This window comes from Ammospiza nelsoni, chromosome 20, assembly GCF_027579445.1.
Source record: "Ammospiza nelsoni isolate bAmmNel1 chromosome 20, bAmmNel1.pri, whole genome shotgun sequence".
Classification (NCBI taxonomy): domain Eukaryota; kingdom Metazoa; phylum Chordata; class Aves; order Passeriformes; family Passerellidae; genus Ammospiza; species Ammospiza nelsoni.
In genome coordinates, this window is record NC_080652.1 from 7,696,361 (window position 1) to 7,710,725 (window position 14,365).

The following is a 14,365-nucleotide window of genomic DNA, read 5'->3' on the forward strand; positions in this document are numbered from 1 at the left end:
GAGCACATCTTTGGAGCAGCTTCAAGGACGTGCTTGCCTGGGTCTGGGGTTTTTCAGAGGATCACACCCCAAACCAGGCAGCTCTTTGGAAGCACAACCCACAGGGTGTGCATGTGGGGAGGATGTGTCAGCCCATACACCACGTTCCATAATGAGATATTTAAATGCTTGTGGAAGGAGGTCTCATCATGCTCTGCAAAGGGAAGCACATGCCTTGATTTAATACTACACAGGGCTGTTTATAGGTAATCATAAAATGACCCTGAGGATCCCCGAGCTGCAGAATTATGCACAGGACAAATTCACACACCAGATTATGATAGACTGAGTACCAGAAAGCAAGAACCCATCAGGATAACAGAACATGGCCTTTGCTTACTTTGTTCACTGACTTCTCTGGTGTTTTCACTGTCAGGTCAACTTGCTTTCCTTTCTTTGAGGGTGTTCTCTTTATTTTTGGTGAATGAAACTTGCCCTTCAACTTCATGGTGAACGAGGAGAGATGGGAACGCTCGGAATCTAGAAAGACACAGAAAAGCATTTCTGGATTAGGGCAAATATGATGAAACCAGGGATGTGTTACAGCATTATCTGGAAGACACTTGCACCATGTAAATTTATTGAGTAGAACACAATAAAGAAAATTAACAAACTGCTGCTCTATATTATGTTTCAAACCACAACACCACCATAATTTCCTGCTTTCCTCAACCACAATATCAACATCATTTCCTGCTTTCCCTTGGAGGCAGGGACAGAGGGACTGCTACAGCTCTGTGCCTTGGAGGGAAGAGGGAAAACACCTCTCTTAAAGCACTTATCTCCAGAAGGTCCTGAAGTACTTTACAAAGCAGGCAATCATCGTGCCCCTCTGGCAGATGAGCAGTGAGCCCAGGGGATGAAGTGACTCCTTCACAGCCCCTGGCAGAGCAGAGCCCTTGGCTGTGGGTCAGTGCAGGGCTCTGCCTGCTACTGGGACCTGGCTGAACACAGTCCCAGGTCATGCCCTGCCCGGGATGCTGATCTCTACCCACTCTGCAGCATCAATTTTGAATGTGGCCCCATGGATAATGTGAACAAAATTGCCAGCCCTTGTCATCTGCAATGGATTTCACTTCCACTGTACCAGAAAAAATGGAGGAACCTCTTTGATACCTAATACTGGGGCATCCTTCAAGGAACTGAACTGCAGAAGTGCTCAGCCCTTTTAGAAATTGTATTTTCATTGTTTTTTGAATACCTAAAAGAAGTCTTAAAGGTTTGCAATCATGCCATATGCAGACTTATCGTTGAAATATATTTTTATCTGTTTAACCATGAAGCTAAATAAAACTAAGCTAAAAACTAAAAACTAATCTGCCTCGTAGAGTGCAGTTTAGAAAGTATTTTGAGCGAAGAGCACTTTAATAAATGAAGGTCTGAGTTGCTCTCTAGTGACCCAGATAATTCAGCAGAAGTTACCCAACTTGTCTCTAACTACATTATGAAGAAAAGCACACAGTTTTGCTGCGTGTTTAATTTTTCTTTTAGATTATTTGAGCATTAGCTGCACTGGCTGTAATGAGTGCAGAGGACAGCCCCACGCATGCAGCACTGCAGCACCTCGTTAGCATGCAGGCTGCAAAAAGCAAAGGCTGCTGAGTCAAATCTAGCAACCAGCAGCTAAATACCACAGAGCAAGTGCTCTTCCTGGCACTCAGAAACCACCTAACCACAGCCCAAGGAAAGGAACCTGGCTCCCTTTGAACCTGGTTCCCTCTAGCATGTTCTGACCCTCTGTGAGCACACAGCACTCTGGTTGGGGACGTCCTCCAGACCAGGATTTTGCATCCTACAAATGGGAGCTGTGTGAGCACCCATCCTAATCTAGTCTGGCTGCAGAGCTGTTCTCCACTTACAGGAGTGAATGTTTTCCTAAGGTTTTCTTTGTGTCCTAAAGTCCTGTTTAGTGCTCTGAGGAGGGAGGCACTAAAACCTTGGCCACTGCAGATAAATCCAGGCGTATCAGTTGGCCTCTGAAGAATCACTTGCAGCAGCTGGCACCCCAACTTAGCAACAATTTACGTCAGTGCTTTACATCCACAAGAGGATCTCCAAACCTTTAAAACCTCTCTGTCTCCACAGGGTGCTGAAGGTCACCACTGAAGAGAGTTCCTGGCTGCTGTGATAACACTCTTGAGCTCCTCCTCATTAAATAATTTGTATTTATTCCATACACCATATGAGAATTTCCATATTTGCACGCATACACGCACTTGCCATGAAAAGTCACCGCTCTGAATTAATTTTTTTGAGAACTGGCAAACAATTACAATAATTAATCTGCAGGGAAGTAATGGTGACAGCAACAAATTGTGTCTGGCTCCTCCACAGGCTGCAGTGAGATCCAAACTGCTGCTTTCAGTAAGACAACACTCAATGCCTGCAAAACCCTTGGTCACCTATTGTGATAATTTTGAGTTGTAGGGATAAGATATTTGGAAGGGGAAAAGATTTCTAAAGATTACCATTTCCTTTTCTCCTTGCCACCAGACATCTCTACACACTTTCCTGGGGCAAGCACGTGAATGGCTGAATCACCATGTCTGGGTGGTCAGGACCCTCAAAAAGGAGATGCCACCAGAGAAAGCTCCTTTTCTGCTGACAGCACATCCTCTCCACCACCACCAGCAGCCAACCACTGCTCCTTTGCTCTTTTTATCCTTTGGTCACAGCAAACACCAAATCATTAGTGTGCCACACTCTGAGGGGAGACAGACACACAGAGCAAGGACAGAAGCAAGTGGCTGGAGCAGAATGGGAACTGCTTAAAATAGTACTGAAGTAAACCAGCTGACATTTGCAAAAATAATAAATGTTATTGTCTGAACAGCCCTGCTAAGTCCTGCTTTGAAGATCACAAATTAATGCAGCTTTTTACTGCCATGGCTTTCTGTCTACACCAAGCACTTTCCAGCTCTCATCTGCTCACAAGTTTCTGATGCATTTGCAGTTAAACAAATGAGTCACAAACCAATATTCTCTCACACTCAATTACACTTAGCACTTAAAATAGCGCTTTTCTTGTTCCAAGCACATTACAAACACATCCTTCTCATCCTTTAACAGTCAGGCCTTAACCTCACTCTGCAGATGGGAAGCAGGCACAGAGGTGAAGCAACTTGTCTAAGCAGAGCAGAGGGTGAGTCAGTGACTCTGGTGCAGCATCTCCATCATTTTGCAGGCCCTCAGCCTCTCCCCCTGTTCAGGGATCAAGCTCTGGAGCTCCTGTGATTATGTTCAGTGAATGCCAACAGAATTATTCGGCACACTGGGCTTTACAGTTTGCAAGCTGATACATCATTCAAGCATTATAAACAGAATTTGCTGTGTAATGAATCTGGATGAAGTGGTATAAAAGAGAAGTGACACTTGAGCAGGGAGGGATTCCAGCTCACAGGTGTAAGGGACCTAAGCTTTTACAGATGAAGCCTGAAATTCTCCTCCAAAGGGCACAGCTGAGTAAGTTCCTAGACTGGTTACCACAGCACTGGTCTGCCTTGAAAAAGTAACTTTTTTATACAATATTCTAATTGAAATAGCCTACATGTCCTGTATGTCTGTCCAGTTAAAAAGTTCAAACAGCACAGCATGCCTTTATAGATTAAATAATTTGATAACATACACAAAGGCAGAAAACAGAGCCATGCAGTGGCTCAAACCACTTCTGTCCCTCTGCTCCTTCCGGCCTATCTACAGTAACCAAACCCCTTAATGCAGCATTGAGATTGTTCTTAGCTTGGGAGTTTGCCCACTGGAAATTATTCTATCATATTACCCTTGCCTCTTGTTGATGAATAGCCAGCAGTGTTTAGCTGGAGTCTCAGCACTGGCTTTTTCCTCTCTGGTGTGCAGGAGGAGGGTACCCTACACTTACTTCTATGATGTGTCCAAATATTTGTGAGATGAATGGAAAAAGTCAGGGTAATAAACTCAATGAAGTGATTTCAACTGGAAGGGGGAAAAAGTTGTATCAAAGTATTTCTGTCTCAAAGGAACCACTGACTTTCCATCCCCTCATATTTCATCTGTCTGGATGCTCTCTCCTGCTGGAAAAAAAAAAAAAGCCCTTCAAAATGACTTTATTATAGATCTGAGTTTCTTGATTTCTGCCTGGAAGCTTCACTACGTCACTGGTTTCACAGCTAATTCCATCCCCTGTCAGTGAGGCTCCTGCTGCTGAACGTGCTCCAGCTGTTGAGTCACGGCCCTGCTCAGCTCCAGGCGTGTGTCTGGGCTCTGACCACACACACAGCACCACGGAGCTGCTCTGACACTCCTGCTCCAACCAGCCCTGCTGCCAGGTGTGCCCAGAGGGGCTCTCAGTGTCCCCGCAGCTCTTGGACCAGGCAGACCACGGCTGAGGAGACCATGGTCAACCAGGAGCCACCGATTCCCCACCAGCCCCCCAACTCCAGCAACTGCTGCTCCAGTCTGCCAACAGAAAGCCAGACCTGGTGAGAAAACAACTGCAGGTTGAAAACAACAGTGGATTAAAAGGGAAGGCAGATAAATCAGCTTATGTGCTTGTGGGAGAAGGAACTAAGGCTGCTTAGGAGAAAGCCTGCAAGTCAAAGCCCAACATCCACCTCTGCCATAGTCAAATGGTTACTCTCCACTTGGGTTCAAATGAAGGCCAGGATAAGTCAAAAACACACACAGGCTGGTGAATTCCACCAAGCTAAGCCAGAAGCAAAGCTTTAAAGTCAAAGTGAAAGTTCAGCCTTTTACAGAGCTCAGTCACAGCAGAGTTTCCATCTGCTGGGTCCCACTCTCCAGCCTCCTGTACCAGCACAGGGGAGCTTCAGAAATAATGGGAAATAATGCCCTGCCTGCTTCTGCACCTCCTGGTCCTGTTTTTGTCACTACTATTCCATGGCAGGGAGGCTCCAGCAGCTGGGACAAGCTTCTCAACCTGTGTAGTGCCTGGATCATATAAAACTAATTGAAAATAGACTTATTTTTAATCAAAACCCCACAAACTTCAGAATACAGTACCTTTTCTTTCCTTCACCTGAAAAACTAAGCCTTCCATCTTCTCTCACCCTCTGTGTGTTCAGACACCAAAACCCTGCAGCTTTAGAGGGGACACAACCTTAAAAAGGGTTATAGTTCATTTTCCAGTTTGTCCTGACTCTTGCAGCTTGTTAGAAAAAAACGAAGTGGAGTCTAAAAACCTTATTCCACAAATGGTTCCTTTTTCAAAGGCCATTTAGGTCTCTGCTGGATGCACATATTTTAAAGCTATCAGATTAAAAATAACAGGGGACATCTCTCCCCATGTCATAATGAAGCTATTGTGCACATTTTTAATCAACTGCTCCTGCCACTTTTGCCACGAGTCCTTTGAAGGCAGCAGTGACTTATGTAATGAGTTACACAACGATGCCCATTAAAATGGCATTTGTTCCCTTGGGCTCAGCTCCATCACTTGAGAAGACAAAAGGCAAGTTGCAAGGCTTCAGCTAAACCCTAGCTGACAGGGACTTTAAGGGTTCTGAAGCAAAAGGCAAAAATAACGAGGCAGAGTTCAAAACGACCTTTCTGGTGAGGATGTCTGTGCTGCGATGCAGCACCCAGCGAGAGGCTCTGGGGCTACTCAGGATGCAATTCTGCTCTCAGAAACACAGGAAAACAGGTGATTCAGGATGGGCAGAACGGCACATGAGAGCTTACCACAATAATCACAAAACATTCTGCAAAGCAAACGCCTTCCCAGATTGTATATAAATATTACTACAATTCCCAACATCTTCCTCCCACCCTCAGGCCAAGGGCTGTATCTGTTACATACCTGCAAGCTCACAGATCTGGGGGACTGTGCACTGGCTAAAGCTTTTGTGCTCTCTTGTAATGTAAATATTAAAATCAGTGACTGACAGAAAATCCAAGCCTTTGAGCTTTGCAGGAAACAGCAGAGTTCCTCTGCAGAAGAGCTGGCACAGGAGGCACAGTGTGATGCTCACCAGCGAGCTGTGGGCAACAGAAAACGACTGCAGGGGCACTTGTAAAAATAAATTCTAATAATCCTGTCTTGTGACAAAATGTTTGAGCCTGCCAAAGAGTAGTTGTGAAAGTGGAGAGCAAGCACGGGGCTTCAAGGAGGGTTGAAGACACAGATGAGGAGGACCCCAGATAAATTCTCCACCCTTTCACACCCGCAGTGTGTTGCCAGCTCTTCCATTACACTGCACACAGCCTTCAGCTTCTTTTCACACCCTCTTTCTCCAGAAGTCCTGAGGATGTTTAGAAGCCTAAAAACGCTGATATGCAGCACTTGTGCAATGCTGTGTGTTCCCAAAAGTATGAACTGGGATCCTGAGTACAGAAAAGATAGAATGTGACAGAACAGAATTAAAATATCCCTTTTAAATGTATTGGCATATCACTGCTGCATCATGGGTGCTCAAAAGCCTCAGACCTGCTACTCCCAGCTCTGTGAGTTTGCTTTCCTCAACTTTGCCATTATCCCCAGAGACTGAAGCAAGAGAATTAAAGCAGAAACAAAAAATAGACCTGGTAGAGGACCTGGAAAGGAAAAAAAAAGGGAGGGTCCAATGTCAATGAGGAAGTTTGCCCACCCTAACCTTTGTACCTTAGGTGGAGTTGTTTGTAAGCTGCTCCAAGTCCTTCTCCAGGGAATCCAACTGCTAGGAGAGCCGCCAGGTTTTAGAGGAAAACCATGGAGGAAGGGCAGCTGAGAATCAAACAATTGTTCTCGAGTGCTAAAGAAACTTTTCCTCTACCATCACGTCACCTTGGAAGCAGCCAGCTTTGGGGAGCGGAAAGACCGACTGCCCTTTTTCTTTTCTGGCAACATTACAGTGAATGAGCAAAAACCAGTGAGCATTAATGATGTGCAATGACAGCACACAAACTTCTCTGGAAAAGGGAGGCTCAGTTCCCTCTCAGCTGGCCACGCGATGCTCACTGACTCACAGGCTTCATTATTTTTATGCCGCCCTCTGGGGCCTCCAGAGGAAGCAAAACATTTTTATTTGTCAGAGAGCACATTTTTATTTTGATTTTTTTTTTTTTCTTCCTAAGCAGCCATGAATGAGGGATCTCCAGCTGCAGCAACCTCACGTGGAAAGAGCCTGCAGTGTTTGCAAGGGAATTGGAAGGCAGAGAGGGTAACTTATCAATTCAGCCACGTCTCCCAACTGCTCTGAAAGGACTGGGTTGGTCAACAACATTAATTTTATGGTGCATTAGCATTACAGCTCTTTTTTCTTCCAGTATCATATCTGGAAGCAAATCTTCAGGTTGCAAGGAAGATTCACACCATCAAGTAGCATGTTCAGAGCAGCTGACCAGATTCCCCTTTACTCGTCTTTTTGCCTGGTATTTCAGAACAGAGAAGTCTCTCTGTATGCAGATAAACCAGGAATCCTTTACCTGCTGAACACTGCAGCAGTATTGCTCAACTGATTTATAGGGGAGAAAAAAGAAAACAAAAAGGCAAAAAGCTACAATAAATCAAATAAGGAGAGATTTAAGGAAGTAAAACTGCTACCCAAGTTCAGTTTCCTGCAGCACACCAAAACTGTCTTTGAGATTTCTTTTTGAACAAGATAGTGTAATTTATTGATAAATAGCAGACAGGACTTCTGCTGTGGTTTATCAAAAGCTGCTCCAGCAGACTGGTGCCATATCAACCCCCAAGCAGAAACACCACAATCACCAGCAAACCTTTGTGCAGCATCTGGCGAGTCTCTGGTAATTTCCCATCTAAGAACTGATTTTGCACAGCCCTGCAAGCCCCAGAGAACTGATGGGATTACAACACTGGTAATGTGACTCGTAACTATCCCAGTGCCAACAGCACTAGAACAACAAGAGACTCAAGTAGCCTCCAACACCAACATGAACAATGTGGTCCTTGCTCACCCTGTTCTACCCATGAAAGCCACCAAGGATGTTAACTAAACATTTAGTTTTAAATGAAGAAAATAATCCAGCTACCAGGCATAGCATCTGCATGACTTCAGCAAACAGCTCCTAGCACAGAAATTGCAACGGTTGGGAGGGAATCTGCTGAATTTCCCTGCTCACCAAACATGACTTAATATGGGGTCTGTGGGCATCCCCACTTGTCTAGCAGCTTTTGGAGGACATGGTCATGACAGTGATTCAGACAGCTAAAAATAAAGCCCTGCAGGCACAAGTGCGTGCGCAGCACCTGAGTCACTCCGGGCTGCAGGAGCCAAAGCTCATCTGTTTCATTGACACCATGGCCAAGCAAAACCCCTCATCACTGAGCTCTGCTTCAACTCCTTCTCCCCTCCTCTCATTTTCTCAACCATGTTTAAGTTCTTCCCAAAAAAATCTTTGCTGGGGTTGTGTTTCAGTCCTGCGGCCGGTCAGCTTTGAAACTCGGAGCTGAAAGATTATAACCCAATGTTGCTGGAGCTGTTTATTCATCTCCAAGGTGACAGGGTGTCGTCACAGGCACTCGGCGGGACACCAAGCAGAAAGGCATTATTTCAGATGCTTTAGGGAAAAGCCTAATTGCTCACAACCTGGCCATAGGTTCAGCAGCTGACAAACAAGGTTGTAAATGGAGCCTTGGCTTCTTGTCTGCCCCACAGCACCGGCTCTGAATGGGAAAAACTCAGCCCTCTTTCATCCTTGGAGAGTAACCTCTGCTCTCATTCATTAGGCAATGGAAAAAAAAAAAAAAAAAAAAGAAAGAAGCTGGCTCAGATCTGCCTGACACAATTTCCAGTTGCTTTGGACATTACTAATTATAGTCATCTTTATTTTTGACCTCTGATTACAGACTCTTTGCACATTCAATATGAATAGCAAAGATAACCCCTCTTTTCTAGTAGGCTTGGGAGGAACCTTATACCCTGCCCAAGAGCCACCACCCACACTCATCTGAGCTGAGCACAAGAAATAAGACAAAAACATGGAAAGCATCTGCTTAAACATGCTCAGTTTTACTTCCTTCTTTAGCAAGTGCCACAGATCAAGGGCAGCAGTCCAGGTGAGAGTGTGATGTAAGCTCTTTTCCATGCATGCCCCAAGATGAGCTAACTGCTCCACGCAGGAGCCTCATTTCTCACTGTTCTGACTAGCACTGTATCCTCAGGGCTCAAATGCTGAAAAGCAGATATTCACTTCAGTGAGATTAAACATGTCTGCACAACTCCAGTGCACCATGCTGGGGGCTCACATCTCTGCACGAGAGAGAAAAAAAATGAATTTCAGGAACCAAGCCAGCACTATCTCCTAGAGGCACTACTGCAATACCAGTGTAAATTTCCCTAATATTGCTTACTCAATAAAACAAGGCATCACAGGAGGGCTATGCAAATCCCTCAACTTTGAAGTAGTGCTCTCCTGTTGCCCCAAAGGAGCAGCTCTATCTCCACACACCAGACAAGTGTGTGTGTGTGAAGTGATACAGGGCACTGCAGGTGTGAAATTTCTGATGTAATCAGGTCAGGAGCTGCTCTGACATTATTGTTGTGCTGCTCCACGAAGGGTTAAGAAGCTGCAGGCCATATCCTCAATTCCATACTCTGCTCTGTACCTGATAGGATCTGCAACCAAACCACCAGCTTTATTGCCTGCCTACGGGCAGGAGAAAATATTAGTCTTCTATAAGCATGATTTGGAACATCAGTGCCTCCAGCAAGGGGAAACTGAGATGTTAATTGAACTGAGCAGCCCAGGAGGGAGCTCCCTCTTCCCTTCCTTAGCTGTAGGATTAGCACATCCCTACATCACCATGGCAGGAAACATGAAGCACCTTAGGGAGTCTAAGTGGGATGTCTGCCTTTCACTTTGCTGCACATTAAAGTTACTTTAACAGTAAACAACTATTTGTGGCAGCTTTCTATTTAATGCCATCTCCTCATGACTGAATTAAAATCTGCTGGTCTACAGACAACAGGTTTCAAGGTAAAGGCACACTGACACCTGTAGTTCTCCCCACTCTTTCTGGCAAATCCTGACTTTGAAAGATACAGAAGACTGAACTTCTGCAGCAGCAAACCCCAGCAGATTTGTCCAAACATCATCAACAACATGAAGGGAGTCTGAAGGAATCCATCCCATCTCTAACTCATCTCAGCCTACTGGAGGCTTGAGGTTTCAGTAGGAGGAAACAGCCACTAGAATTTTACTTGTTAATTTAATTTTGAAGAAAAAGCAGCTATTCCCCAGCTGCTTCAGAACATTACTCAGCCTAATGCAGTGACAAGTCTGAAAACCCACTTAACAAGGTGATACCTGAGCCTGATTTCTTTGGCACATCACTCTTTGCTGGCATATCTTGTATCACCCTATCTGTATTTAACAGTTACTGTCATCTTTAATGGAAATTCCCAATATGGGGCCCTACTAAGAATCAGTTTCAATTTTTCGAAGAACTTTCAGTTTGCTCACACTGGAAGCTGGCCTGAATCTCAAGAAGAAATACCTTCCACGCTCATATACAACAACCCAACAGCTAAAGGGAACCCAGCTCAGGCTGAATTTCACCAAAACCAAAGCAGAACCTTATCTCAGCATCTCTTTACAATCTTGCTGAAACCATTCTCTTATCACAGAATAAATCTTGGTGAATTAATAGCTACTTGAGTGATGTTTTTACCAACAGCCCATTTCCTGATCATATCCCATGCCATTCAGGGCATGGCATCAGGTTTCAAAAGTGAGATCTTGCCCATGAGCCAGCCAGGAAGACACATGAATGCATTGAAAGACCATGACCCACTCCAAGAAAAAAAAAATGTTTTAAAAGCCAGTGCCCAGATTCTGTGGTAGAGAGACCTTGGGATTCTATAAATAAGAAATAATTTTGTACAGTATTTCTATTTAATTTGGTTTTGACAAAACAGCAAAGCCACAACTGCCAAAAGCTATTTAAGTCTGTGCAGCACAACGTGCGACTGTGTGGCGATCCTGCCGTGGGCCCTGAAAGGTGAATCAATACTAATTTCAGTTTGTGGTCTGTTGAGCAATACTTTGGAGCTTTAGGAGGTCTGTTTGGAAAACAGCAGCCAGTTTGTAACAGGAAACTTCAGCTCCACGAGGCCTCGAGCCGTGTGGGGCAGGGTCAGGCCAGGCTCTGCTCCATGGCCCCTCGGTCAGGCTGAGCCTGGTGCCTTGTCAAAGCTTCACTGTGATTAACTTCGTGCTCCTTCACTGTGAAAAACAGGCAAAAACCCAGTGGTTTCTGTACCATTCAGTATGTCACACTGCTGGGCTCAGACAGACATCAGGAGATGTTTATAGAAATACCTGTGGTATTTGCTAGAAGGGTGAACACCTCCCACATCTTTTGGGATCAATATTATCAACTGGTAATGCTCAACCTGCCTGCAAAAGCTTCACCCCAAACTGATTTTGAGTCTTCACCTGGATCCAGCCAATGAGTACAAAAAAGGAACAAGAAACACTATAAACCATTTTCAACTAAAAAACAACCACCTATAATGTTGCAAGCACAGAACTGACTTCATATATATGATCCATGTTTATTAACATCACGTTAGTATAAGAATCTAGCACTGAGCTTTGTGTCAGTGTAGTAAAAAACATCTTTTTTTTTTTTTTATTGCTCAGTGGAAACAACCTTGTGTTGTGGGGAACAGGCTTGGGGAATCAGACACTGCAGTCAGTGACTGCAGGACCTCCATGAACATCTGCTCCACACAAGGACCACTCTCCCACAACACTCTGCAGGACTCCACAAGATTTGCAATCTGTGCTTGGACTTCATTTATTTTAGCACATGTTTTCAGGAAACTTCCCTTTCCTTTCTACCCTGTTTACAAATTTACACAGCAAACTCCCTCCCCAAACACACACATAAATTTTGCCTTTTTTCTCCTCTGTGTACTCATGAACTCTGAAGCCCAGCAAATAAACTCTCAGCTACATCCACTTCTAAACTGCTGATTTCTGTAGAGGAATGACAGATGGAAGAGAGCTCTCCTGCTTCATTTTTGGCAACTCTACAGCCAGAAGTCTGAATACACTCAATGTGCCCTCATTCCTCATTAACCTGAGAGCCACTTATGTATCTACTGAAAAGAGTGCAGAACTGGAATATGGCTCAAACAAATCTTGAAAAAGGCATTGGTTTGGGAAAAGCTGCTTCATTAAAATGTATTGAAACATTAAGTCCATCTGCAAAAGGCTCCTACAGTTTTGCATGACTTTAACCAGTATCTTTTCCATGTCTGTCCTGATATGACACACTATAGGTATAAAACACTCCTCAAGGCTTGATTGCTGCTATTTGATAAAAAAACAACACCATATATAGCAGTCACAATCATAATTATGAAACTGAACCCACATGGGAACTTTGAAAGATGGCCCTCACAGAAGATACTTTCAACAGGGATTCAAATCACTTATAAAAATAGAGATTTTAAAAATATATAGAAAATACTTCTTCAAGTATAGTCAAGTAAATTTGCTATTTATTGGCAGAGCAGGTGAAGAGCTGAGCTGGTTTTCTGGCAATTGTACAAATCTACTTTTAGGGAAATCACTTCAAACTGTAACACGCACCAGAATTTATCATGATAACACAGGCAACATTTCAAAACCACAAAACCCTGTAGCTCAGACTTTATAATGAGGGCTTCTCCATCCTGGAAAGGTAGCTTAAATCAAGGTGAAAGTTGGAAACTCATACATATTATTCCCAATTAACGCCCTATATAGTTTTATTTTGGAGTTTGACTGTCCACTTGCAGAATGGATTTATCTAATTAGAAGGCAATATTTAGAGATAGTTCTCATATATATATATATGGGAAGTTGTTTCTCAAAGATAAAGTCTAGCTTTGTTGTACAGAGTAGATAACAAACCTCAAAGGAAGAGATTTTTCTTGTATGAATTGTCATTTTTTTTTGTTTAAAGGACAATCCTGTGTTATAAGAAATCAGGACAACATAACCTCAACATTTTCCATTGTAAAGCAGAAATCCCCGGTTTGTGCTCTTCTGTTAGCAACTGGGTCTGCATTTGCAAAATAGCCCAACAAAGAAGCGCCAGCTCCACTGAAATACTTTGTCATTCAGGAACTCAGGGTTGGGAAAGTCAGCTCCAGACCCAGCAGCAAAGCTCCAGGCTTACATTTGATCAATAGAACAAACAAAGCCTGACCTAGCACCAAACAGGCAGCTGGTTTGCACACAGAAATTTGTAGAATGTTACTTTTGCCCCTTTGATGAGAAAACTGCCATCCATCTCTGTGCCTCCAAAACGGCCTTGGGATGGTTTTTCACTGTACAAGCCAGAAATTCATGGCACAAATTGATGAGGTGGGGATTCAGAGCAGGTGACAGCGTCAGTCACGTGAAAAGCTCAGGCAGAACAGATGCAAAACCACATCACCACTGGCAGGTGACCTACCTGGGTGATGGCAGCTCCACTCCTGAAGTCACCAGGAGCAGCTTTAAAGGACAAATGGAATAATTGTGATCCTGAGGCCACATAATATTCCTATAATAGGCTTGAAACACGCTGCCCGTCACAGGCAGCACACAGTAAACACTTTGGGCAAGCTGCCCAAGCAATGAGCAGGTCACTGTGAAAGAAATGACCAATGCTCACAGCAAATGACCCAGCAGAACCCATCTCACCACCCCTAACGAGCTCTCCAGATGTAACAGCACGAATGCTTACAGTCATTTTCAATATTTCAAACCAAGAAACCACTCCCTCATATTCTTAATTACCTCCCACAGCAAGACAGACAGGGATTTGGAGCCTCCATAAATTCTCAGTAGTAGAGAAATCAACCCATTAATTTTCTAACATTAAGGCTACTAGGTTTATTTTATAAAATTACTAGCCAAACCAGAGTCCAATAATGAGATGATCTATTTGGAAATAATATTTTGCTTGGAGGAAAGAAAGAAAGAAACATGGTTTTCATCTCTAATACCCATAAATCACTGTATTTACAGACTCCAGCTTGGGGACTCGGGGCCAATCTACTGATAGGATTTCTCTTCTATTTGCACCATGTCAGCATCTGCTCTCGTCATGTGAAAACAAAAAGCTGCCCAAGGAGATTATGGCACTTTCACACCCTGGATCACCCAGGTCCCAAAGAGTCTCCCCAGCTCAGCTCATTAGGAGCACACCGCACTTTGCATTTCCTACTATTTTAATCTTGTAAGTGTTTAGTGAATATAGGATAACACTGGTAAAACAGCTCTTGTTCAACTTCAAACAAATATAAGGCACTTCTTTATTACAAAAGCTGAAGTCACATGCTCCAAGGCTCCATTCACAGAGTGATCATGGGCATAATAAGGTGAACACCAGTAAGTACAATCAAAGTAC

The 14,365-nt window shown here is 43.9% G+C and overlaps 1 protein-coding gene across 1 annotated transcript in view; it reads right to left on the minus strand.

Moving 5' to 3' along the window:
• The window catches only part of RAPGEF1 (Rap guanine nucleotide exchange factor 1), an 84,914-nt gene that overhangs the window by 52,294 nt on the left and 18,255 nt on the right, over positions 1-14,365 (minus strand). Inside the window, exon 2 of the mRNA XM_059486180.1 lies at positions 380-519. Coding sequence (XP_059342163.1) covers positions 380-519 — 140 coding nt within the window. The remainder of the gene's footprint in view (positions 1-379; positions 520-14,365) is intronic.